At 41.0% G+C, this 27,548-nt stretch overlaps 2 protein-coding genes across 3 annotated transcripts in view; both read left to right on the top strand.

Annotated features, from left to right (window-relative positions):
- The first annotated feature begins 1,081 nt into the window (after nucleotides 1-1,081).
- ISCA1 (iron-sulfur cluster assembly 1) lies at nucleotides 1,082-11,754 on the top strand. Its single transcript, XM_020805833.3, has 4 exons — nucleotides 1,082-1,301; nucleotides 7,326-7,379; nucleotides 8,903-9,008; nucleotides 9,719-11,754. Exons 1-4 carry the CDS (start codon nucleotides 1,221-1,223, stop codon nucleotides 9,865-9,867), a joined length of 390 nt encoding a protein of 129 aa, XP_020661492.1. The 5' UTR covers nucleotides 1,082-1,220; the 3' UTR covers nucleotides 9,868-11,754.
- A 3,084-nt stretch (nucleotides 11,755-14,838) lies between these two features.
- The window catches only part of LOC110085553 (uncharacterized), a 31,732-nt gene continuing 19,022 nt past the window's right edge, over nucleotides 14,839-27,548 (top strand). The window contains exons 1-4 of one of the 2 annotated variants that reach the window (XM_020805837.3): nucleotides 14,839-14,984; nucleotides 18,257-18,334; nucleotides 22,386-22,472; nucleotides 24,937-25,477. In XM_020805837.3, coding sequence (XP_020661496.3) covers nucleotides 18,272-18,334; nucleotides 22,386-22,472; nucleotides 24,937-25,477 — 691 coding nt within the window. In that variant the 5' untranslated portion in view covers nucleotides 14,839-14,984; nucleotides 18,257-18,271. Of the gene's footprint in view, nucleotides 14,985-18,083; nucleotides 18,335-22,385; nucleotides 22,473-24,936; nucleotides 25,478-27,548 lie in introns of those variants that run through there. The other variant, XM_078386160.1, reaches the window with a different exon arrangement.

Raw genomic sequence — 27,548 nt, 5'->3', positions numbered from 1 at the left:
TCATTTTTGAGACTGTATCCCAGTACAGCTTTTCCCACTCTTTTGTTGACTATGAGGGCTATTCCATTCCTTCTTCGGGATTCTTGCCCACAATATTAGATATGACAATCGTCTGAATTGAATTCACCCATTCCTGTCCATTTTAGTTCACTCACGCCCAGGATGACAATGTTTATTCTTGCCATCTCCTGTTTGACCACATCCAGCTTACCAAAGTTCATAGATCTTGCATTCCAGGTTCCTATGCAGTATTTTTCTTCGCAGCATCAGACTTTCCTTTCACTTCAAGGTGCGTCCACAGCTGAGCATCCTTTTGGCTTTGGCCCAACCACTTCTTTAGCTCTGGAGCTACTTGTCCTTTGCTCTTCCTCAGTAGCATGTTTGATGCCTTGCGACCTGAGGGGCTCATCTTCCAGCGTCGTATCATTTAGTCTATTTGTTTCTTTTCATGGGGTTTTCTTGGCAAAGATTCTGGAGTGGCTTGCCAGTTCCTGCTCCAGGTGGATCGCGTTTAATCAGAACTCTCCACTATGACCTGTCTGTCTTGGGTGTTCCTGCAGGGCATAACTCATAGCTTCTCTGAATTACTCAAGCCCCTCTGCCATGACATCCAACTAATGGTTGGGTTAGTCTACTCGTAAGTTGCTTTTCTAGTCTGTTTTCTGAAAAAAGCTAGGACAGTGTGGTTCCTGGGGATTATTTATTACTTCATTTGTCTAAAAGGGTAGGGTCTGGAATATTTTAAGTTAACACTTTAAAAAGTAAGGATTTTGTTTCCCTTGGTGCCAGATAGTTCTGGTTATATCAGCCACTGGAAATAACTTAGATATCGTTTGCTTTATGGATAAAATCACATAAAGAGACCACGACGAATTATGGCCTCAACGCCACCCAGCCTTGGAAACGTCCCTCAAAGCCACAATAGAATTCTTCCCGCCTCTCTCTGTGCCGTCTTCTCGGCTGATTGGCCAGCCGTGCGGAGACCGACCCGCCTCTATATCGCCTGTGCCGGAGCCTGATTTTCTACTGGCATTCAATCTACCCAATAGGAATGAACGCTCCAGAAACAGGCGCCTGCCTCTCACGTGACGCAAGGGGAGCGCCGGGACGTCGTGCCTTACGTCCCTTCGTCCGCCGTGTCCATGGAGCGCCTCAAAGGACGGGTCTGAGAGGGAAGGCGAGGGGGCCGTTCCCGGGGGGAGTCCGTGGTCGAGGAGGAGATGGCCTCTTCTATGGTCAGAGCGACCGTCCGGGCCGTGAGCAAGAGGAAGATTCAAGCCACCAGAGCTGCCCTGACGCTGGTCAGTAGTAGTTGGAAGAGGCGCGACTAAATACGCGCCTTTTCCTCTTTTTTTTCGCACCATGGAGTGGGGGCGGGGGGATGGGGGCGGTTGGTAAACAAGCGTGCTGCGCAGGCGTAGCCCTCGAGCGTTGTCCGAGGCGGCGGGGGGGGGGCTCGGCGAAGCTCTGGTGGAGCCCACCGGGCGCACGAGCGAGGCCTCCTCAGGGGCTTTTGTGCCCGCCGGCCCCCGCCTTCCCCCCCCCCCTCTGTAATGTTCCAATACACCCAGCAGCGGCAGAAATGCGTTAGGTGAAGCTTCATTCCAGGCTTGGAACTGCAGAGCTAGAAGGGACCCTAGGGATCATCGAGTCCAGCCCCTGTCGAGGTGGCACCGTGGGGGGAATTGAACTCCCAACCTCGATCCAGCAGTTCTTTCAAGACACCAGGGTGCTTCTCCTAGAGAAGGCCTGCTCTGTGTGACAGGTGCCAAAGCCATCTTTGTTAGTCTCCGTAAAAAGAAAGGAAGGGGGAGGCGGGGTCACCCTACTGTCCTACCCGTAGCTTGTAGGGTGGTTGTAAAGTGTTCTGTGTTGTCTCGTTGCATTCCAGACGTTTGTTTAATGAGCCTAAGGAATTTTTTCCACACCTGTCCTTATAGCTCCCTTACAGCGATCAGATGTCATAAGGCTTCTAAGAAAGCCATATTTGCTGACGATTGACTATCAAAGGAGTACAGCCCTGTTAACCTTTGAGTCTGGTCATCTGAATCCCTTTCAGTTCACAAGTGGATAAAATATGTGAAAGGAATTTTCCTTGAGCCAAAACAAGTGTTTGACACTGACTCCTTTCCTTCGTGTGTTTAATGATTGCATAGAGGGAAGCAGCATGACACCTGGTGGCACCATCCCTTTAGTTGCATGTGGTTGCTGGGAACCTGGTCATTTCAGACTTCAGTGCTTTGAACAGAATGTAGGAATAGGTTCAAAGCCCATATAGTTACAGATAGAGGGTTATACTTGTGATTGCGGGCCCTGATACAGCTAAAGGCAGAGAATATAATTGAAATAAGTTCCTCGTGCCCTAAATATATTGGGAATCCTTTTAGCATGTTTGATCTGTGTAGTAAATAGAACTAAAGTACTACTATTGCATGTTCTACACATATCCTGAAAGCTTGCCATGTTGCCAAAGATATTTGAACTTAAATGCTAGTCAGAAACAGTAGACAAAATGCACTGGGGATTATTTAAATGTTATGTTTACATGTAAAGTTTTACTTGGAAATGGTTTTAACTGAAATATTTGTAAAAACTCTGAGACATAGCATAGTAGGAACATGAATTGTGTAACATGAATTTTGAGAAATAATGCACATTCACACTGAATTTTTTAAACATAAATACTAATATGCCCCAAAACTTGTACAGTAGGAGTTATCTAAATAAAACCCTAGTCCTACTTCTGTCTCTGTGTTAAATCAGTGTGTGGATGACAAGTGGGGATGGTACATGCTGGCCCCCTCCCCAAACTCTCTGCAGCTTAGTGAAGATTAGAACAGTTCCTACACTGATACAGGCGTATGTTCAATTGGAAATTCTGGCTGTGACAATATTCTAATTGATCATACACATCCTATGCATGTACATACTGTATTTGAGTGTAGGTTTGGAGGGAACAAAACCTACACAGGTTGCACATGTACACTGGAAGAATTACAAACTGTGGCATCTCCACGGCAGGTTAAACGAGAACCAGAAGAGGGGCTACAGGAACGTTGGGAAGCCCAATGGCAGGAGTTCCTGAGGACACTTCAGGCCCCTCACTCAGAATGGGAGAGCATACCTGTGTCTGAGGAGCTGAAGCCATGGGATGACGTTAAGGCTTTTCTGGCCTCCTTCGAGCAAGTTGCAACAGCATGCCGATGGCCTAAGGACAAGTGGGTTCCCCTCCTCCTTCCAGCCCTGAGTGGAGAGGCTGAACAGGCCTTCAGCAGCCTCAGTACCCAAGACAGGGCAGACTACGAAAGAGTGAAGGCAGCCATCTTTCAAGGGGAGGCCAACGCTAGGGAGAGGCAGCGCCAGCACTTCAGAGAGTTCTGCTATCAGGAAACAGAAGGGCCAAGAGGTGTCTATAGTCGACTCCGAGAGCTTTGCCATCAGTGGCTGAAAGTGGAGAGACACACTAAGGAGCAGATCCTGGAAGTTCTGATCCTGGAGCAGTTCCTGACTGTCTTGCCCCAGGAAATGCAGGCATGGGTCAGGGAGCATGGCCCAGAGACTTGTGCCCAGGCTGTGCTCTTGGCAGAAAGTTTCCTGGTTAACCAGAAGGAGACCACAAGGCCAGAAGAGCAATTCCCAGTGTCAGAGACTTTGGGGGTGGTAAAAGATGTGAACGCCTCTGAGACAGGTCAGGGTCAGCCCCCGGATACCTGGAAGAGGTTTCTATGCAAAGAGGAGCAAAATGAAGAGGGAAGCTCATTGGGAAAGAAACTGAACCTTCACCATAAGGAAAACAGTTTTCCGCAGGAGAAGCCAGAGCATGTTGAATCAAGAGATGCATTGCTGAGAACCAGTGCACTGCAAAATTATGAAGCAGAAATAAAGTGTGGAAATCAGCAGAGACCAGAGAGTCAGCAGGTAGTTGACCTAGAGATGAGTAATGCTTTTCCCAGCATGAAAGGTAAATTTGACCAGAAGGGAGCCAGAGCACACCATAACATCCACTTCTCTGGAAGACACTTCCCTTGGAGTTCGGGCCTAGGAGTACATGAGAGATTCAAACAAACAAGGAAAGCATATGAGTGCTTAGAGTGTGGGAAAGTTTTTGATCATAAAGGAAATTTTAAGAATCACGAGAGAGTTCACACTGGAGAGAAGCCATACAAGTGCTCTGAGTGTGGGAAAAGCTACATTCAGAAAGGGAATCTTATGATCCATGAGAGAACTCACACTGGAGAGAGACCATTTATGTGCATGGAATGTGGGAAGACTTTTAGTCAAAAGGGAAACCTTGCCAAACATGAAAAAATGCATACTAGAGAGCCTGTATAAGTGTGTATAACCACCAATTTCCTCTGTTGACTGTCAATGATGTATAACATATTGTTGAGTTACGGCTCTGAAAAGGGGCAAGACTGGTCAAAAGATCTTGTTCATTCTATGCATTTTGGTATCTGGAAATATATAAGAGAATATAGGAAAGCTGTGTATTGTGTTACATTGTTGAAATTGTATTTTATTGTGTTGTGCTTTTATGTAAGCCCCACTGAGAGGGCTTGTTAACCTGAAGGGTGGCCTGAAAATATTTCAAACAAAATAAATAAGCATTAATTCAGCTTATTTGTACTCCTAAAAGCATAGGTTGGAGAGCAGGGCCAGCAGAAGCATATCCCACAATGCAGGCATTGATGGAACACATTGACAGAATGTAAGACATTTTCAGGTAGTCATCTGAAAAAAAAAAGTTAATTGTGACTTTCAGGTGTCCAGTTTGATTGGTGTCATATGTATTATGTTACCAATTCATTTGACATAGCAGTGCACTTTTCAGGGTTTCTCCCAACAAACAGAACAGAAGAAACCTGGCAGTCTCACACTAAAGCCAGTTTTCATATTCTGCCTAACACAAAGGGTGAAAGCATCAGGCCAATGGGTATATGGTTGTTGTAGGTTTTCAGGCTGCCTGGCCGTGTTCTTGAGGTTTTTCTTCCTGACGTTTCACCAGTCTCTGTCGCCAGCATCTTCAGAGAACAGGAGTCAGAACGCAGACAGAGTTCTGACTTCTGTCCTCTGAAGACACCGGCCACAGAGACTGGCAAAAAATTAGGAAGAAAAACCTCAAGAACACAGCCAGACAGCCCGAAAAACCTACAACCATGATCAGATCCCGGCCATGAAAGCCTTCTAGAATACCAGTGGGTATAGTTGTTAGTTTGTTAAAGCCACTTGTCCATCTACTTTCTGCAAGATCCGTGCAATGTGTGTGCACAAGATAAAGAGCCCTTCTTTGCTGTCAATGGTTGAATGCAAAGGCTACATACAGTACAAATAGCAGGTCTTAATCCTGCAATCATCTTTTTATCAAATTTAATATTACTTAGTTGGAAAAGCATCAGTGCCACATCCAGGAGAAGTGGATAATAAAGATAATTTCAAAAACTGCAGAAACACAAGCCTTTATATTAAATGGATTGCTGGACTGTGGGAGTGGGTATTATTTGCTGTAAAAATGGTACAAAAGTAGAACAAATTGCAATGGGATATTTTAGTGTTATGGCATCACAGAAGCTCAAACAGCAGTACTTGAATAATTGTTGGTGTTTTTTAACATTATCATTGTTTAGGCCTGTGAACACCTGATTGTAAGGTCTGTTGAAGACACAATGACAAATTGTACCTTAAATTGGTTAATTTTATTGTGGCTTTGTTCAAATTGAGCAATAAAAACCTGAGACTTTTAACCAGATTTTTAATTGTAAAAATGGTTTTGACAGAGAGTGAACTTGTAACAGAAGGCTGCCATTTTAATCCTAGCCAATTCACTACCTGAGGAGAAGAAGATGTCACTGAGTCATGCAGGATTGTCTAGTCTTATATTCCTTATACATGCTCCCTGACAGGCCCTCCTGTATTCATTCTGAATACACCAGCACCATCCTATGCTGGACTTTGATCCAATATGAGCCAGCTGAATATGAGAATTGTAGCAATAAGGGGCACCCCAGTGGATGCATCTTTGATTTCTGTACGGAATGGCATATGTAAGGTTTTCCCACTTAATAAGCACTATAACTAGCAGATTTGTTTGAAGAAGTGAAAACCTGGTTTGCTGCACACGTTGATGAGTTTAAAGAGGCATTCAGTGAAGGATTAGTGGAGTTGTAGATAATTCTGGCCACTGCACCATAGCAAAGAAGGATGCAAAGGAAAGGGCAAACATGGACTATGATCAAGGAGCTGAAACAGTTCTCCCATGACAAAATTTGAGACTCTTTGGTTTAAGAAAAAACAAGTAACATGGCAGGGACATGATGCATAACATCATGCATAGTGGGAATGAAGTGAATAGAAGGGGTTTTTTTTGTCCATGTTATGATTTAATAACGTTGGGTTATCTCCATTGAGTTGAATGATGGGAGATAAAAGTTTGTTAATGTTGTAATGTGTGGAAAAACATGAATTCACTACTAAGAAATAATGCTTTCACCTTTGACAACTTTAAAAGGAGATGATGCCATTGTAGAGTTTGATTTAAAGACTAGCCAAAATGTACCAGCAAAAACATGTTGGTGGTGGATTCTCTATGGTGTTGTAACGTTAATATATATTAACATATTATGCAGCACGTTTTCTTTTCTACTCTGTTATGAAGTTGTAGTGTGATAGTGTCTGCAACTATTTTTTGTCCTACCTATAGATGTCTGAAAATCACTTTGAAGAATCATGAATTTTGTTGGCATTTCTCACTTAAACAATAATTGAATTAAACATATGTTGCCAAAGTTCATGATCGGTTGATTTTTAATACATATTTGTGTAGCTCCAAGTGCTTATCTTCAATAGAAAGCATTGAAATGTTTTCTCAGAAAGATTGAAATTTCTCTTTTGCTGTTATTACCACAGCAGCTAAATGGTTAGATAAGTGGAAAGGCAGTGAGCAGGCCAGGCTAAGCCCTGGCAAAGTGGGGACAGCATTTGAAACCATTGGCTCTTTTGCAGTTTTGGGAATGATCGGGGGGGGGGGGGACGGGACTGAAACACTATTAGTTTTAATTCTTATATTTTAAAATACGTACCTCTGTTTGCTAAGCTGCCTGAACTGAGCCAACAAGAACTGGCCTCTCACTGCTTACAACCTAATCCTATTATCTCAAGAAGCTGAAAAGTTGGTTTTGTTCATTTTTATATTGTTGATATTGACTGTGGGGAATGGAAACATGCACTGAAGCTAGCTTCTGAATGCTGGGAATATAAAACCTAAGATATCTGGATGCAAATTATTATTAATCAAATGCAAAACTATTAATAATGAAAATGTATTTCAGACCCCTTCTGCTGTGAATAAGATAAAGCAACTGCTTAAAGACAAGCCTGACCATGTAAGTAAATGTTCAGGGTATTCATGACATTAGGCATAAATTTAACAGGTTACAATATGCAGTTAAGTGTGTAATACCGGCAATTGCCTTTGTAGTATATGTGATATCTGGCAATTTTAAGACTTCATAAAACAGTGTGAACAACCTACAGATTTGAGCTTTGTGATAAACTTAAAGAAATACTAATCTAACAACTGCATATTGTACAGTATAGGAAAACAAAAATGTTGTTGGTGAGACTGGTGTTTTTCTCCTGTATAACTCTAAACCATTTCTTGTAAAGTGTAATGAAATTTGTGGAATATCTTTATATCCTTAAAGATGTCTAGACTAACAAGTGTCTGGTTTATCATTAGCAAATTTAGTGTTACAGTTCAATTTACTATCTTCCATGGCTATTATAAGTAAGTGATAGCATACTTAATGTAGCTATTTGGGACTTGAGTTATGCTAAACTTGTGCAACTGAATTAGATTTACAGTAGCAATCTGTACTTATCTACTCAGAACTAAGTACCATTGAGATCAGTGCAGTAAGTAGGTAAGTGTAAACAGGAGCAGTGCATTTCAGGCATGTTGATTGTTCTCCTTTACAAGTACCATCAAGCCTCTGCCAGCATAGCCAGTGGATAGGGATTGTGGGAGCTACAGTCTAAAACAAGTGGAGACCTAGAAGTTTCTCAGTCATTTGTTAAATTTTTTTATTTTTGTTTGGCTGCCACTTTTTAAATAAGTAGGCTTGCTATAGATGTCAGTAGAGGTATGAAAAGCCCCCACCCAAAAAGAAGGACAACAGTCTTTCTAACTTCTTTCTCCTCCTTACCCCAATAATTTTTCCTTTTTTTTTCAAGTGGAAAAATAAAAGCTTGGGAAAATGTAGAAGAAACTTTGATAAAATGTTTTTTTCTTCTGGAGTGATTGAAATATTTAGGACAATATTATACTCATTCGGAATATTAGGAACTATGTAGTATGAAGATTTGTATGTAAATATATAAAACTAGAGCTGTTAACATTTATGTACCTAAGGAATGCTGTCATTTTCACAAGAGGAGGATATAGAGGCCTTCATTGTTTACAGATAGCAACTTTTGCTGACCTCCATTCAAATTTGGTAGAGTTAAAGTAAAAGCAAGTTAGTTTTTGTCTAAGTAATATGCTGAATTATTTAAATAATATATTTCACTTTGTTTACTGCAATATTTATGAATTCAGTGTAGTTTTTCTTACTTCATAGATGACCTCCCCCAAAAAGTGCTTAGGTAACATACATTTGTATTTTCTTGCTTAATATAGACTATATATTCATAGTTTTGCTTGTACAAAATAAAAGGGTTTTGTATTTTTAAATTTCTTAAACATGCTAAATATGTTTAAGTTATGAATACAGCATATTGCTAAAGTAGAAAATAAATTTAGGGTTGATTAATAACTATTGAATACGTTTCAACTTTCCCCAGTATTTCCATTCCCTTCATAGATATGTACAAAAATATTTCTGAAATGTTAAACATTATGTTTCAGATAGGAGTTAAGGTTGGTGTTCGTACAAGAGGCTGTAATGGACTTTCTTACACACTAGAATATACAAAATCAAAAGGAGATTCTGATGAAGAAGTAGTACAGGATGGTAAGTGTGTTTGCAAAAATGATTGCAAATCCATTTTCTACTCTTCTAAATAGAGCTCTATTTGGCGGTGGTTATGGAAGCTTCACATACCTCAGTTAGCATCTCTTAAGTGTAAAATAAATTTAATCCACTGCATTGACAGATTAATTTTTCTCACTCAAATACGCCTAGTGTTCTTGATCTATAGTCAAGTATTAAAGGCCCCAAAATTGAATGTGTTCATATATGAGAATCCAGGAGCACATCCGAGTACTTATATTTAGGTTTATAGTTCTGGACTCAGAAAAAAATCTACAAGACTTTACATCTATGAAAACGTCTTAGCTGTTGAAAAAGCACAACATTAACAGAAGACAGCCGGTCCATGACATGACTACTAGTCAGTCTATTTTCTGAACTGCAAGTGAAAAAGAATGTTGAGTACAAAATGTTTTTGGACTATGCTTCCCATCATCCTTCTTCATTGGCTGAGTTCACTAGACAAACATATTTTGTTTTTTGTAGTCCAACAAAATGTGGAAAGCTACCACCTTTGCTCCAACAACGGCAGACTTGAGTTGTTTGTCCATTATTTCTGAGTGAAATATCCAAAATGTCTTGATGTATCTTGCTTGCAAGGTTTAGCCCTTAAGTAACCAGAGTGTTTTACATAAAGCAAATAAGTGTAGAGTATGCAACATCTTTCAAATTTCATTCTTCTTTTTCTCAAGGTGTTAGAGTGTTTATTGAGAAAAAAGCACAGCTGACACTTCTAGGAACTGAAATGGATTATATAGAAGACAAACTGTCCAGCGAATTTGTTTTCAATAACCCAAACATCAAAGGAACGTGTGGCTGCGGAGAAAGCTTTAATATATAACATACCAGGACTGATTCCATGACCTTTAACACCACAACCCTGCTTTCTAATCACTTGGCATGTGTTTTTCAGGTCTTTAGGCTTTGTAACATGGCTGTCTTTTCAGGAAAATAAAAGTACTGTCTTTTTAAAAAGTTATCTGTGTGTTAAATTTCAGCTCTTGCATATTTTCAGTTTTTAAAATGGAAGGTTGTGTTTCTGAAAGCCAAGAACACAAAGTACAAAAATACAGCTTTATTTTATTTGCAAAAAATCCTTGTTTTTCCTCTTAATGGTTCCATCACATCTTCATAAAATACATAATGAAAAGTATTATGCAAAGTTGTGTTTCTGTGTGTTTGTCTTAGACAGAATTACACTGCTCTGTGTGTTGTAAATCATTAAAAATTATGTTTTAAAGTAAAAGTACACTTCACATTTACTGGAAATTTCAAATATTAGTTATTTAAAATATTTTGTGTCTCTTTAGATGTAAACATTTGAGTTCTCAGAGGCATATGGGCTTACATAGCTTGAGGCAAATCAGTATGCATTTTGGATACCATATACTAGATCCTGCCCCCTTAATTCACCTCCCACGTCCCCCAAAAAAGTGAGTAAATATTTGTTGCTGCTGAGAAAGCCATCGATATTTTAAGCAATATGCTTAATATTAGGCAGAGAGACAGATGGCAGAATCCTGTTTAGATTATTTTTTTTTTTAAAAAACTTGTTTCTGTCAGTTTTTCAAATATCCTGAAATGAATTCTGAAAGCACATTCTCTCTGCAGTTTATAGATGGAAATCATTTAAAGTGTTCTGGTTATGCAGCAAGGAAAGCTTAATTTTTTTCTAAGCAGTTTATTTGTTAGGTAACAGCTTATAGTCTGAATTTACGAGTGTACTTATTAAAGCTTAGCCCAAATGTGAACAGCACACCTTGATGGTAAAAGATCTGAATTGTGATAATTTCTTATTCTTTAACGCTCTTTTGTTGTATTTGATTGTAATTACATGGTCATATCGTGAATGAAAACATACTTTTCAGGTTTGAATGGTCTTACAATTGAGACATTATGGTACATCCAGAATCTATATTCTGATTCTTACCTGCTCAGAGCCATTTTTCTGCACAAATAATTTTTTCAAAATTGTTCTACAGCTAATGTTCAATTATCTTGTTTAGGCAGACTTTTGTACTATCCTTACTGTGAAGGAAAAAGAGGTGTGTCATTGTGAGGATGTTACATTTGTACCAGTAAAAGATTACTGGTTAAAGGAATGATATCAGTTGTACTACTTATGCTCGTTCATGAAAACAGTTCAGTGATCAAGGATACTGCCTGAAACTGGCTTTGCTTTGCAGATCTTCAAAGAAAAACATGGGATGTTCTAGGCTCAATTGCAACTTTTAGAAAAATTGCTTGTCAAGGATGGAGACATTTACAGTCCTGTGTGTAACTACCACAAAGAGTTACTTTTCACTGAGAGTGTGTCTGAGAACATTGGAACTATTGCTAAGCCTAATAGTATAATCTTTTCATCTTGCAACATTTTGAAATCTAAAATTCGAGACTGAGAAGAGCCCTGGTATCTAACTGCTTAAAGGGCAGGAATTAAACAGCACTATATAAGAATGTTGTATAGCTTGTATCAAGAATGTTATTGATGTACTCCAATCTGTTTTTTTTAATTGATGGATTGTGTTTTCCTAGAAACAGCTTTGTGAAATGAAAGTGTGCACTTCCATATTATAAAAAGTGTTGTCTAATTTAAGTACTACGCACAAACTTGGAAGTAAATATTTGTTAGTAATAGTTTAAGAAAGAGTATATTCTCATTCATCTATAATGTGTGCAATACTGTAATTTACGGTAGTTATGTTGTAATAAATTAACTTTGGGTAAACATGGTGTGCAGATCTTTAGAAGTTTCCGTAGCAAATCGCACATGAACATTATAGAATTCTACTTCACTCTCACAATTGCCAGTTGAATTAGTATAGCACAGATAATGGGTTTTGTTATTGTTGTTGAGTGTTTTTTTTTAATGATTTAAAGTTGTACAGGCCATCTTGTCATTTATTTAAAGATGAATGGGCATAGCAGCAGCTAAATGTATCACTTAGAAATTCAAGTTGATTCTGACTTATGTCAACCCTTTCCAGGTTTTTCTAGATATAGGCTGAAATTCAGTAACTAGAGTAGGCCCATTAAATCAGGGGGGATTTGGTGAGTGAACATCTATAAAAATTTCAGTGATTCAGTGAGCCTACTCTAATTGTGACTCGCTACTGGATTTCAGCTATTAAGCATTCAGAAGTGGTTTACCATTCCCTTTTTTTGGGTGCATCCTGGGACTTTGCAGCTTGACCAAGGCTGCATAGGTTGGTTCTTTTCCTGGGAGACACAGTATAGAATTTAATTCAGTGGTGTCCAACCTTGGGTCTCCCAATATTCTTGGACTCAAATCTGCCAGCCACCTTCACCATTAGCTTTGTTGGCAGGATTTCTGGGAGCTGTAGTCCAAGTGCACTGGGGACCCAAGTTTGGGAACCCTTGATTTAACTTCTGACCCCTGGCTCTGCAGCCATCTCCTCTGACTCATTGAGCTATCAGCCAACAACTGAGCTTTGGAAAGATCCTGCTGTGCTGGCACTGAAGGTTATTTTAATTCTGAATTGCTTTGTGAAGATGCTGAAGAGATGTTTTGGAAGGCAATCCCAAAAATCTAGTGCAGTGATTTGGCACTATAAAACTTATTTATTTATTTATTTACTTATTTACTTATTTATTTTATATCCCACCTATCTAGTCAGCACAGGACCACTCTGGGCGGCTTATTGGTGTTTACGGATGATTGTCTTCTGCATGGGAAGGGGTAACTTGCAGGGGTTGCAGCTGAGGGTGGAACTGGATGGATGGATGGCAAACATGTTCACTTAGGCCAGGGCTTGTTTTGGCCCTGTCAGCATGTGCCTACCACAGTGTTTCCCAAAAGCAAATGCTACATTTAAGCTACAAAAGTCCTAGTCCTACTTTAAGGTGGTCTCAAGTTTACTATTCTGTATCAGGAAGAAATCACATTTAAAACCAGTGATTCCCAACCTTTTTCAAGTCGCAGTCTCCTTAGATAATAGCCAAGTAACCTGCAATAACCCACCATCACTTCTGCATAAAAAGGCATTTTTAATAGGGAGAAGTCATCCCTTCTCAGAGAGGTTTCTTTCTCCCCCAAAGGGCCTGTCTCTCATATATACACATAGTGAATGCGAACTTTAATATCTTGCTCCAAATGGTCAAGGAAAAAAAATAAGGGCTACAACACACATAAGTTGACCTGCCACCTCCCCAGAAAACACTCTGACCTCCTTGGGGTTCATGACCTGAAGGATGGGAAATGCTGTAAATTTAAACTGCCCAGCTCAGTTAGCCTACTATATGTCAGAGCTACTGTATCTACAGTTCATGCTTTTCTGTGTTACTAAAGTAAATCCTTTCCAACTGGTGCTGCCAAAAGCACTTTTCTCCCCCCACTTGCCTGCACTGGATCCTGATTTCAGTTGCCTAAGGGTACTATGCCATGATTGTAATACAGTGGACCTTCGATTTACAGACGGCTCGACTTACAGACTTTTCGAGTTACAGACTTCTCTGGCTGCAAAATTTAGATTCGACTTGCAGCCAGAGAATTGACTTACAGACCAGAAAAAAACCAAAATGGAATAAAAATAGAATAAAAACCACTGGCTATGGGATTAATCAGTTTTCAGTGCATTGTAGGTCAATGGAGATTCGACTTACAGACTTTTCGACTTGCAGCCACCATTCCAATACGGATTAATTCCTTAAGTAGGGAGTCCACTGTACTGTATTACTGACAGTTGGACCCTCATTTTACTCAGATTACTTGCACTGTGCTGTCTCTAGGCCATTACTCTGGTGAAACGGGCAAAGATGAAAGAACAGTTTCATCGATTTTTGTCAGTCAGATGTATTAATCTCCATTGCTCCCTGTACCAATGGTTCTGCACATCCATGCCCCTTTACAAGGGGAAAAGGGGAATAGCAAGGGAAGAAGCCAGCAGAGAAGCTGGACTTAATGAAGACCAACAGGATTTGTTAAAAGAGGTCCTCAGAGGGTGGCCTTCCTGATATCAGATTACAAATCCCAGCATTCCTTTCAATTGGCTGTACTGCCTAGAGCTGTTGGTAGTTGTAGTTCAACAACATCTGGAAGGCTGCAGAGGCCAATGTAACTGACTACCCAGCAGGTGTTTATATAGGTTTGTACACCTGAACCACCCCTTGAAATCAACCCTGAGTGCTCACTGGAAGGACAGATCCTGAAACTGAGACTTCAATACTTTGGCCATCTCATGAGAAGAGAAGACTCCCTGGAAAAGACCCTGATATTGGGAAAGTGTGAAGGCAAGAAGAGAAGGGGATGACAGATGACAAGATGGTTGGACATTGTCATCGAAGCTACCAACATGAATTTGACCAAACTCTGGGAGGCAGTGGAAGACAGGAGGGCCTGGCGTGCTCTGGTCCATGGGGTCACAAAGAGTCGGACACGACTAAACAACAACACCTGAGCCACCTCTTTGAATGTATAGGGCATGTAGCCCGATCCTGTGCAGGCAGAGCCTGGTGTAAATACCACTTGGTTTAGTTACTGGTAATTTCCATATAAATTCTCGGGATCGCAGCCTCAGAACTGATGCCTCCGGCTACCTCCCGAACTACAATTTCCACAACAACAACGCGTTCTTGTCTTGCTTACTCTCCCTTGCTAGGATGTTTGGCGGGTGCCTCCTGTCAGGCTCTTGAACAACACGGGCTGAGTCTAGCTCATTTTTCTCTCCCAAATATCAGCCAACACCCCCCCCCCCCCAATTCATCCCCCTCACTGGAGGGGCAAAATGGTGACGTGATAATAAGATAATTTGGGAAACGCTGATTGGTCCAAAGGAAGATATCCCCCCCCCTCTCCGCTCCAGAGCCTGGCCGCCGGAGGATCTAACATAGCCCCGCGAGGCGCATGCGCGCTTGTACCGCTTGGCTGCCGTCCTGCTTGATCAAACGGGGTTAGCCCCTGTTTACTTTCTTCCACGGTTAAATCCGGGTTCCGGAAAGGTACATAACTTGCCCGGATAAGGCCAGGTTTCCCTGTCTGCTTTCCTGTTCGCGTGCAAAACGACGGCTAGGGTTTGCTTCCGCCTTTCATCTGTAAATCTCCTCCTTCCTTTTCCTAGGCACCAAGAGGTTTTCGTCTGGTGCTGAAGGAGTTCCCAGCTCCCCATTTTCCTTAACTATCGAAGTGCAGGCATCTCTCCCCCCCCCTTTTAGGGTTATTCACCTTGGGGCACTCCCGCAATGGATGCTGAAGAAAGAGCCTCCCCCACCCACCCCCCGTGGACAAACTTTAGAAAAAGCCAGTTGTGCACATTTGGAAATCCGAATTCCCCCCCCCCCGGAGCCTTCTGATGGGCTTAGCTCCAAACGCAATCCTAGTGTTTCTTCTCGGAAAATATATTTACTTGCAAGGAATTGGTTGACCCGTTGTAATCTCTCAGGAGCATCGCGAACGATTTCCTGAGGAGGGCCCCTCAAAGTTTATGAAGGGAGGAAATAAGATCAAAACTGCCAAAGCATCCTTACACGCAGCCAGACACTCGGTGTATAATATTGGGTCAGATACACTCTTCTCAGCCTGCCTTACGGAGATGATGTTGTGAGCATAAAGTGGCAGTAGAGCTGAGCCACATCTGCCAGCGTGAGGTTGCTGGAGGAAAGGTAGGGTAAATTTAAATGGAGTCACTGTATACTATCAAGTTGCTCCTAACTTTGTGGGGTGTTAATAGAGTATTTGAGGCACGTAAGCTATCCAAGAACAGGTCACTGTTGCCACCATCCTCTTGTGAGTTTCCATGGCAAAGGAAGGATTAGAACCCAGGTCTCCTGAATATGACTGGACCACACTGGCTTGTCAAAGGAGTTGTGTAAATTGCATGATTTGCATAAATATAAAAAATACATGCAATTACATAGTTAACATTAAATTTTAGTGCAGTACAATTAAAATAAATCAATGACATTTAAAAATAAACATGTTCCTCTTGGACTTTAGTCTTGTGTGGAACAATTTAGGAATAAGCCCAACTGAAAACATGGGACTGTTACTTCTAAGTGAAACACACTGTGGAGTATGCTGTTGGCTTTCTGGATATTAATTTCTATGGGCCCACAGATCTTCTCTTTGGTCTGTTTTTAATCAGAAACAATGACACACACACCAGTCATGAGCTTCCAGACAAGATTATGGGGAGACACTTTTCAGACTTCTGAAGTGGGGATTTAGCATGGCCCAGAATGTTCCTCCATTCAGAATATTTAAAAAGATCAAAGCCCTTGTGTTAGTTACAGAGTTGAGAATGTTGTTTTTAAAAATGCCGCTTGTTGCATTCTAAATTACTTTGAAACAGTTAGATTATCATAATTGTTTCCTCCATAAAGACAATCCATTGTTTTACACACTATTGTTGTAATGTACCTTCCAGTTGGAGCCAACATAGGGACCCTAACAGAGCTTTTAAAGTAAGTGAGATATTTAAAGAGTGGTTTTTACCAGTCCCACATGCCCAGTCAGTTTCCATGGCTGAGTAGGGATTTGAACCCAGGCCTCCTGAATCCCAGTCCATCACTTTATCCACTTCACCACATTGGGTATCCCTTATACACTATTACTTTGTTGTTTGCTTGCCAGCACATGAAAAATACAGGGAAATGTTACTTGATGTAGTGGCTAGTTTTTGATGCTTGAAAATGCTTACAAAAATGCCAAAGATGAAGTGGTTCTCATATTAAGATAATAGTTTAAAACTTTAAAAATTCCTATCAAAATACTCCCAAAATGGCTCAAAGTAACAGTTGAAAATAACTAAATAAGATTACTTACTATGCAAAAAGTAGCTTTACCTACTTGTTATGTTGGTTTTAAAATGAAACTTATTTATAAAAAGTAACAAATGGCTGATAAAACTAGTTGAATGCTGCAGTGCCTTTAAGTAACCAGCTAGTTACTTCAAACCTTTGGTTGGTTGTCACGTATATTTGTCACATAGCGCCAGTGAGCAAACCAGAGATAGATCATGCTTCTAAAGAATAAATGCCTTTTGTTTTGATCAAAGAGGGAAGAGTGCTTCTCTCTTCATGCCCTGGCTTGGTCATCCCCAGACCCAACCTACGGCAGCTCCTTGAGGCAGCCCAGTCAATGGTACTCCCAACTTGTTAGGACACCAAACGTTACCCAGAATCTGCCTTTCAGCAATGATGGCAAAAGAAATCCATTATGCTTCTCTGTGTCTCTGGCAGAGTAGAAACACAACAGATTAAAACAATGACCGTCTTTTCATGGTGCCAAAAAACTGCTGCCTGAGATAATTGGCTGCATTATAGGCTTGGCTTTGGTTGTCCACACTTCTGGAACAGCTAAATGTTTTCTTGTTTCATACCTTTTCTTTTATATTTTTGTCTCCATTTTCAATACTGCAAGGAATACAAATAATGAATTGTGCAATTGCTCTGCGCTGTGGTTTCACACCCCTACCCCTATTTTTACCAGATGACTCTGCAACTCTCAGGATTATTTCTTTATTTTTCCCCCCTCATCTTTAAGCATCACTTTAAGATGGCTGGATAGCTCAGTGGTTAGAGCCAGAGGTTGAGAGATCCATTCCGCACTGTGCCTCCTGGGGGTAGAACTAGCCTGTGTGGCCTTGGGCAAGCTGCAAGGTCCCAGGATGCCCCCAGAAGAAGGGAACTACTTCTAAGGAGTCTTTTCTACCTAGAAAACCCAGAAAAGTGTCACCATAGGTCACAATTGACTTGATGACACATGATTTTTCTTTTTCTTTTTAACTGACTTGTGTATTTTTCTCTGCACTTCCTGTGGGTCCCTATATGTACAGTGGGGTCTTGACTTGAGAACTTAACCCGTATTGGAAGGCGCTTCTCAAGTCAAAAAGTCTGTAAGTCAAGTCTCCATTGACCTACAGTGCATTGAAAACCGATTAATCCCGTAACAGGCCGTTTTTGTTCCATTTTGGTTTTTTTCTGGTCTGTAAGTCAAATCTCAATCTGCAAGTCAAACCTAAATTTTGCGGCCAGAGAAGTCTGTAACTCAAAAAGTCTGTAAGTCAAGCCGTCTGTAAGTCAAGGGTCCACTGTATATCCACAGCTTTCTCACTCTGCTTCAACAATGCAGGAGACAAAGTGGGCTCATGCTCTGAAAGCTCGTACCCAGCTGGCCAATATTTATAATTATTGTTATGGTTGCATTTTTAATTTCCAAAACTGATTAATATTTAAAATGCTGTATGTTTGGTTTTCTCTCCTTGCTTTGCCAGCAAAATGCAGCCACCATGACTCAAGTGAAAGAAGAGGAGCTGATGGATAATGAAGGGAAGGATGCATTAAGCTGCAGCGTGAGTGATTCACAGTGCAGAGGGTGGGGGGTGGCAGGCAATTCCAGAGTTTTTTGTACAAGCTTTCTTTTTTTAATCTTTTGTAAAAGTAGAAAAGAAATACATATGTGTCAGTTGTTCCTGTTGTATTCATCAAGTAAGTGTATTATTGAATTTTTCCAGTATGCAGCTGTTAGCATGGCAACTCCCACTACTGAGTTGCTTATTAAAATCTTGTTTTCTTCCTTAAGAAAACTATCATAAAATTGTATAAGATAACTTGTAGAACTGGTAAATGGTCAACTGTCATATAAATGGCATCGCAGGGTATTCACGTTAATCTGTAACTGTCAGCAGAATCATTGTTCTTGTGTTTCTCCAACAATTTTGTATGGGTTTATACTCCCAGCTAAGAGAGCTGACCCTAACATTGGACAGAGCTTGAAATGTTATTTTGTAAAAGGAATTTCTTGCATTACAAATTAAGTTGCAAATATCTGTAGTATTGTTACTGCAAAAGTACTTCAGTGTGTTGGGCTGCGTTGGTTAATTAATGGCAAAAAAAAATACTTTCTGAATTCCTGCTGGTGGCCATTTCATATAAATGTCATACCAATGCATTGGAAATACTTATGGACATATCACATCTTTAAAACTAACAGATTTATTATAGTATGAGCTTTTGCAGACACAGTATCAATGAAAATTCATGCTTTAATTAAGCTGTTAGTATGGTTAGTATTAAAGATGTCACATTACTCTTTTATTTTGCTGCTGGAAACTAATGTGGCTACTCTTTGACAGCTGTGAGAAAACTGCAAAAGATGAAACGAAATAATGCTTCCTTTACCATTTAGGATAGATATGGGACTGGAATAAAATTTGGAAAATTCCTTTCAGAATGCCCTTAGAAAGCAACTACAGTCATGGCCAAAAATATTGGCACCCTTTCAACTCTGTCAGAAAATGCAACCCTTCTCTCAGAAAATTGTTGCAGTTGCAAATGTTCTGGTATTTATATGTTCAGTTCTTTGGTTTGCGTTGGAACAACACAAAAAAACCAGAAGAAAAGTCAAATCTGATACAATCCCACACAGAAACCCAAAAATGCACTGGCCAAAATTATTGGCGCCCTTAACTTAATATTTGGTTGTACCCCCTTTGGAAAAAAGAACTGAAATCAATCACTTCCTGTAACCATTAACGAGTTTCTTACACCTCTCTACTAGAATTTTGGACCACTCTTCTTTTGCAGACTGCTCCAGGGCCTTCAGATTTGAAGGATGCCTTCTCTCAACTGCTGTTTTGAGATCTTTCCGCAGGTGTTCTATGGGATTCAGATCTGGACTCATTGCTGGCCATTTCAGAACTCTCCAGCACTTTGTAACCATTTCTGAGTGCTTTTGGAAGTGTGTTGGGGCTCATTGTCCTGCTGGCAGACCTATGACCTCTGGTGGAGATGCAGCTTTCTGACACTGGCTGCTACGTTGCACCCCAGAATTCTTTGGTAATCATCAGATTTCATGATACCATTCACACAGTCAAGGCATCCAGTGCCAGAAGCAGCAAAGCAACCCCAAAACATCTTTGGACCTCCACCATGTTTGACTGTAGGGACTGTGTTCTTTTTCTTGGAGGGCCTCATTTCTTTTTCTATAAACAGTGCCATGATATCCTTGACCAAAAAAACCCCTCTACTTTTGTCTCATCTGTCCACAGTACGTTCTCCCAGAAGGATTATGGTTTGTCTCATAAGTTTTGGCATACTCCAGTCTTGCTTTTTTATGCCTTTGTGTCAGCAGTGGTGTCCTCCTGGGTCTCCTTCCATCCATCACCTTTTCATTCAGATGGCGATGGATAGTGCAAGCTGACAGTATTGTACCCTGTGTCTGCAGATCAGCTTGAATTTGTTGGGAAGTTAATCTGGGTTCTGTATCCACCATTCAAACAACCCTTTGTTGTAATTTTTCAGTAATTTTGCTCTTCCGTCCACGGCCAGGGAGGTTAGCTACAGTGCCATGGGCTGTAAAACTCTTGATGATATTGCGCACAGGAGATCTCTGGAGGTGGACTTGTAGCCTTCAGATTGTCAATGTTTTTCCACAGTTTTTTCTCTCAAATCCACAGACGACTCTTTACACTTCATTCTTTTCTCCATGCTCAGTGTAACACACAACACAAAGGTTGAGTCAACTTTTCTCCATCTTAACTGGTTGCAGGTGTGATTACTATATCTCTGTTTTTTTGTATTGTTCCAACGCAAGCCAAAGAAATGAACATGTGAATATTTTTGGCAATGACTGTATTTAAAAAGCAAAAGTGTGCTGCTTATATACCACCCCATAGTGCTTCAAGCACTCTCTGGGCGGTTTACAATTATGCAGGCTACACATTGCCTCCCCAGCAAGCTGGGTACTCATTTTACCAACCTCGGAAGGAGAGGAGGCTGAGTCAACCTTGAGCCGGCTACCTGGGATTGAACCCCAGGTCGTGAGCACAGTTTTGGCTGCAGTACAGCAGTTTAACCACTGCTGCACAGCAAAGTAACTTCAGAAGTAGTTCTGAGTACTTACGTGCATCGTATCCAGCTACAGGTGAGTAAATGGTTTGCAGTCAATTAGTTCTAAGTTCCACATTAGGCAAAATACCATGAAAGTACAACAAACATAAACCAAAGTTTAATTAAAGATAAAAGCCCTCAGTTGTTGATATCATCAGCCCTATACATGTAGATCTGCACCAACAGGATACTAGCCACTGTAGTAAAGATGAATATTCTTCTCAAAATTATTTTCTGTTTTTTCAAGATGCCAAATTCTGATTAAGCAAAATCAAGTTCAGTCACTGTTGTATGGAAATATGAAAATAACTGAATTAAGATGGCCCTTAATTCTTTTGAAAGAATAGGTTTTATTGGATGAGTTGCTAAGAAAATATGGTACATATCAAATAGAACCAAATTAGAGAAGCTATTTTAGAGTCCAGGATGAAATTTATGATTATTTATCCTGTCTCTGTTTCTTTTCTGTAAGGGCTTAATGGTCACAAAGTGAGTTTCTAATTCAATTGTATCTTTAAAGACTAGAATTTGCATTCTGTTCAAAGAAAGAAGATTTTCTTTCTAGGGTTTACTGTTAAATGAATTTAATTATTAACAGCAGATCAAGTTTTATACAGGTGCAAAGTTGTAATTTAACTAATAAGATTCAAAGATGATAGGGGACGTGGTGGCGCTGTGGGCTAAACCGCAGAAGCCTGTGCTGCAGGGTCAGAAGACCAAGCAGTCGTAAGATCGAATCCACACAACGGAGTGAGCGCCCGTTGCTTGTCCCAGCTCCCGCCAACCTAGCGGTTTGAAAGCATGCAAATGCGAGTAGATAAATAGGTACCATCTCGGTGGGAAGGTAAACACCGTTCCGTGTCTAAATCACACTGGCCATGTGACCACGGAAAGATTGTCTTCGGACAAACGCTGGCTCTATGGCTTGAAGAGCGGGATGAGCGCCGCCCCCTAGAGTCGGACACGACTGGACAAAAATTGTCAAGGGGAACCTTTACCTTTTTACCTTCAAAGATGATGCAATTTACATTATTCTTAATGCCTCTTGAAGTGATAAATTTGACATAACAGAAAGGTTTGTTGAACTATATTTATAGGCTGTTGGATACCTTGGCAAAAGAAAATAATGGGCAAATATGCCAAAACAAAACTTCTGTTTCAAATTGAAGGAAGCCATGTACAATTTAGTAAGTAAGGCACTTGCCAGAACGGCAGTCAGGATCAAATATTATAAGATTATCTCAAGTAACTCTACAGCAGTCTATATACATTACATGTACCTTTCATTCACTGTAATACCTGGAATTGTCTTGTTTCCAATGGACCTTTTCTTCAATTCTGGTCACAGTCAGAGCCCAAGACATTCTTCTGTCCACAGTAAAAGACCAAATGACACCCATACCCATCAACCCAGGTCAAGGTGCAGAGTGAATCAAAGTTACATTCTTTAAGAGTCTTTAAAAGAAATACAATGCCACTACTCTAAGCACATTGTTCTTGTCTGATTTTCAGCAAAGTGCTGCCACCAGTAGTCAAACTGAAGATGGAGAGCCAACAGTGAGCAGCAAGAAGGAGGAGTCCTTTTCCTCTAGCTGCAGTGTGAGTGTTTTGCAATGAAAACGGAATTAGGCAATCTTTTACGCTTCTTACATGCTTCTGTTCCATTTATTTTTAACAAAATTGTGTGCTTTCAAAATCAAATTATGATGTTGTCACAAGCATTTTAGTGTGCACCAACTTGCCAGAACTGGCTTCCACTAGATTATTCATCTCTGAAACAGCATACTTCCTATAATGGGGATTGTGCAGACCACACGATCAGTATGGCCCAGTTACAGTGGTCCTTCAGTGGCACATCCAGCTTTATGGACGGTTAACTTCTAAAAATAAAAATAACAGCATGGGATGTTCTCTTTGATTTGATGCTAGTTTGTGAAATCAAAGGAAATGCAAGTAAGTAAATAGTGGCCAAAATCCTGATGCTCAGTGTAAGTAAATCACATTAGACAAGGCCCATTGAATCAGTGGCTTCATGGTGATTGTATTAAGGTTCCAAAAGTTTAATTGATTCAAATGGGCCTTCTCTAACTGGGACTTACTATGCTAATGTAAGTTGTAGTTAGAATAGTCTCGCTTGAATTAATGGAACTTATGCAGTTGTCTTAACAAATCCCCATTATACACCTGTGCATGCTGACTTATTGTATTAGCGCCACTGAAAGAAATGTGTCCCAGTTGTTATGGCAGAAGTATTCCTAAAGTTTTCCAGATCCACACCACTGAAGTTTTGATCCATTGCTTTATATACAGTACATACAATGGAGAGCCAGGATACCGGCAAATCCTGGCAAGCTACATGCCGGAGTGTATAGCCTGTATACCTTTGCTTGGTTCCTCTTGTGAGTGTAACAGGCGAAACAACAGGCAGGCTACATGCAGGTGCCTTTGTGACCCTCAGAATCCCTAGTGCCATTGCTCCTGCTGTGCAAAAAGACATACTGTATTGTAACTTCTAAAGCAGCCACTTACACATGAAAGCAAAGTACTCTGAGAGCCTGATTCTTATTTGTGAGCCAGCTCCCAGCTTCTAAAAGCCTCCTGAAAGCACTAATTGGCTTGCAAACAAGGTGTGTGCTCCATGAGTGCTTCACTTTGATACAGAAGTAGTTGCTTTAAAGGTACAAAATCACGATCATGCCATGAAATCTCAGCAGTATGCTGATCGAGTGGTGCAGTTGTATTGGGAGCCATTTGGAAGTGATGTGTTAGACTTAACAAGTCAGCGCTAAAGCTTGTCCTCTTTTTAACACAAAAGTAATTATTGCACTGTTTGTATGTTAAATAAATGCATCGTGTCCAAGCTTTGATGGGGAGGGTGGCAATTTGGCATCTCGGGCCCCAGAAGTTGTACACCCTTCGGTTAAGTTAAGTAGATGTCAAAACTAAAGATTCTCAGTTGTCAAGAACAATCCTACTTTAGATCTCACCTTGTAGAAGATACAACAGGCTCAAAGTCTAGTTGCTAGTGGTAGTGGGTGGAGCTAAGTATAAGCAAACGGGCGGGATGCTCCAGCACACTTTAAATCAGGACTTGTCAGAATCAATTAATCAAAGCATTTATGCTCTGGGTTAATTCTAGGACCTTCCATACAAACCTGTCTGTTTACTGGAATCTTGAGGAGATATCTTGCTGTGTGCATCCAGTCAGTTGATCAGAGGACCCATGCCATAGACTAGGGGTGTGAATCTTTCAGCCACTCATTCTTGATGAGAAACTGGGGTGGAATGGGGAACCCCTCTTTTCTCCTCATAGTGATATCATTTTTTACAAGGTATTTTTTTTCTTCCAGGAAGTCTTGTGAGATTCCTTTGGATGTTTTGTTGTCCTTTTTTTCCTGGAAGAAACACTGATCTGTAACGAATTGCTGTAATTTTGTAGAAAGGGGCATCTTTCCTACATAAGATTTCCTAGAAAGGGCAGTGAGCTGCACAGAATTTGGCAGTTTCTTGTACAAAAGAACACGCAGGCAGGCAGCAGCAGCAGCAGCAGCAGCAGCAGCAGCAGCAACAACAACAACAACAACAACAACAACAACAACAATGGGGAAAAACAAGAATAGGGTATCACTTTCACTGGAATATTGCTAGTGCCAGGTGACATTTCAGCAAAAAATTCCAGCATAGTGCGGCTTTGCAAATCGTAGAGAACTAGAAAGTTGTTGTTGTTTAGTATTCATCACATAGCGGCTATGGAACTTTGTTCCCTGTCCTTCCATTTGGAGCCAGGCAAATGTGACACTCTCTTCCAGACAGCTTTTGAAGATCATTGAATGATTACTTTTGCTGATGTTCAGATTTGCTGTTTTTTGTTGTTGCTGCTGCTGTTACTAGGGTTTACTAGATTGATTTTTTTGTATGCATATTTTGCATTGCGCTCTCAGCTTTTGTGGTTAACGAACTGAAGAAATTAATAGATGAAAAGGTGGGTTAGATATTCTCAAACTACTGCATCCGTCTCTTCACAGCTTCATGCAGAAAGACTTGTGTTGTTGTTTTTGTTCAGATATCGGAACTGCTGCTGGTCTATGGAAACCTTAAAAAGGATCAGAAGCATTTGACTCTTATAGAGTCTCACGCATCCCTTTTCCATGCTATTCATTCAATTGTAAAATCTTACAAGAAGACTGCAGAACGTGGTAAAAGCAATGTCTTGGGCATCAAGGAGCTTCATCACCCTTCCCTTGTCAGGCCTGAGAAGGAGGATGTTGTAAAAGAAAAACCTGCTTCTCTAAAAGACAGACGAAAAGACAAAGGCACTTCCATGCGTATACATTCCAAACACCTGCTTATGTCAAAAAGCAAAAGTGTTATTTTTCGAATGCAGCAGAAACATGGTCTTGAAGAATTGCCTCCAGCCTATTTGCTTCCTTATGTGGTGTTAATTAAGAACTGCATTTCCTTGCCAGTCTCCACCATCCAAAAACTATGTGTCTCTGGGGAGATACTGTGCAGGATGGAGTATTTTATGTTGAGGTGCACAAAGAAGAAATCAACTCTGCCTGAATCAGCAGAATTAAGTGTTCCTAAACTGCCAACAGTTAAAGGTGAGCAAATTGTACTTGAAAGCAAATAGGGGTGAGTAAGAGTGTGAGAATTGGTAGGGCTAACTGAGAGCCTGTTGCCATAAGTGGTTCTTAGTTAACAATCTAAAAGTGAAAATAGAAGTGTGGTCCAGAGCATGTTTACCAGAAAATAGATCCTTTTCAAAGTTGTTTCCAAAGCCCTAGTTCTCTGTAAATATGTTCTAAGAATGACAAATCAACAGAGCCGCATCTGAATAGGATAGCTGCACTGTTGTGTTGCATGGAGGAAACTGGAAAAAAAAAGGCTTGATTTATGTAAACTATTAATGCATGGCATGTTTACCACAGCGAAGAGTCATGCTTAGTGAAGTGCGGTCTGAACCATAATCCCCTAGATTCTATGCCCATTCTTGATAGCATTTTAACTGTTTCAACAGAGACACATAGAAAGCATTCTATAAAAAAGGAGGGGAAACTTTCTAGATATTTCTGGGCTACCTCTCCCACCCTCATCATTGGTTATTTAAAGGCTGTTGAACTACATCCCCTATCACGCTTCACTACTGCCCACACTGGCTAGAGTTGATGGGAGTTGCAGTTATATGTCAGCACTACCAGAAAGGCCACATGTCCTCCGCTCTGGGATCAATAACCAAAGCAGATTTCCATTAACTAGGAAAATGATGTGATGGTTCAAAATCCTGTTAGTTACATCTGCCACTATAATGCACTTGGCATAAATCTTGTTGGCAAATTGCTGCCTTAACGTGCTCCTGATTTCAATGGCTCTGTCTGTCTTTGACCAGGTCCAATCTAATGCATCATAATATTGTTTAATCAGTATAAAAATGACCTGATCAACTGGGCAAGAGAGGTAGGATATACAACAAAATGTTGTCTTGTGGAGCGCTGTTATCCAGCATGGTCTCCTCTAGAACAATATAAGCTAGACAGAAACAGATTCCTGAACTTCATATATGACTACCCCATATGCTCAGTCTTTGCTGGTCTGTTAGGCTTGCTTCCTTCCTTCCTTCCTTCCTTCCTTCCTTCCTTCCTTCCTTCCTTCCTTCCTTCCTTCCTTCCTTCCTTCCTTCCTTCCTTCCTTCCTTCCTTCCTTCCTTCCTTCCTTCCTTCCTTCCTTCCTTCCTTCCTTCCTTCCTTCCTTCCTTCCTTCCTTCCTTCCTTCCTTCCTTCCTTCCTTCCTTCCTTCCTTCCTTCCTTCCTTCCTTCCTTCCTTCCTTCCTTCCTTCCTTCCTTCCTTCCTTCCTTCCTTCCTTCCTTCCTTCCTTCCTTCCTTCCTTCCTTCCTTCCTTCCTTCCTTCCTTCCTTCCTTCCTTCCTTCCTTCCTTCCTTCCTTCCTTCCTTCCTTCCTTCCTTCCTTCCTTCCTTCCTTCCTTCCTTCCTTCCTTCCTTCCTTCCTTCCTTCCTTCCTTCCTTCCTTCCTTCCTTCCTTCCTTCCTTCCTTCCTTCCTTCCTTCCTTCCTTCCTTCCTTCCTTCCTTCCTTCCTTCCTTCCTTCCTTCCTTCCTTCCTTCCTTCCTTCCTTCCTTCCTTCCTTCCTTCCTTCCTTCCTTCCTTCCTTCCTTCCTTCCTTCCTTCCTTCCTTCCTTCCTTCCTTCCTTCCTTCCTTCCTTCCTTCCTTCCTTCCTTCCTTCCTTCCTTCCTTCCTTCCTTCCTTCCTTCCTTCCTTCCTTCCTTCCTTCCTTCCTTCCTTCCTTCCTTCCTTCCTTCCTTCCTTCCTTCCTTCCTTCCTTCCTTCCTTCCTTCCTTCCTTCCTTCCTTCCTTCCTTCCTTCCTTCCTTCCTTCCTTCCTTCCTTCCTTCCTTCCTTCCTTCCTTCCTTCCTTCCTTCCTTCCTTCCTTCCTTCCTTCCTTCCTTCCTTCCTTCCTTCCTTCCTTCCTTCCTTCCTTCCTTCCTTCCTTCCTTCCTTCCTTCCTTCCTTCCTTCCTTCCTTCCTTCAATGCACTGATACTCCCTGCCCTTGTTACTTGGTCCCCCTCTTCTGGCTCCAGCCTAGTCAACCTCATAATACTACAGTAAGGCCCCCATATCTGCAGGTTCAGTATCCACAGTTTCACTTACCCATGGCC

This window comes from Pogona vitticeps, chromosome 2, assembly GCF_051106095.1.
Source record: "Pogona vitticeps strain Pit_001003342236 chromosome 2, PviZW2.1, whole genome shotgun sequence".
NCBI classification, from domain to species: Eukaryota; Metazoa; Chordata; class Lepidosauria; order Squamata; family Agamidae; genus Pogona; species Pogona vitticeps.
This window is presented reverse-complemented; position numbering and strand designations above follow the sequence as displayed.

What these genes read in the sequence shown, in the direction of transcription:
- ISCA1 (XM_020805833.3), top strand. Translation starts at nt 1,221, where the DNA reads ATGGCCTCTTCTATGGTCAGAGCGACCGTCCGGGCCGTGAGCAAGAGG. An exon ending in CCAGAGCTGCCCTGACGCTG is followed by an intron (nt 1,302 to 7,325) that starts GTCAGTAGTAGT and finishes AATGTATTTCAG; the next exon opens with ACCCCTTCTGCTGTGAATAA. An exon ending in TGAAGAAGTAGTACAGGATG is followed by an intron (nt 9,009 to 9,718) that starts GTAAGTGTGTTT and finishes CTTTTTCTCAAG; the next exon opens with GTGTTAGAGTGTTTATTGAG.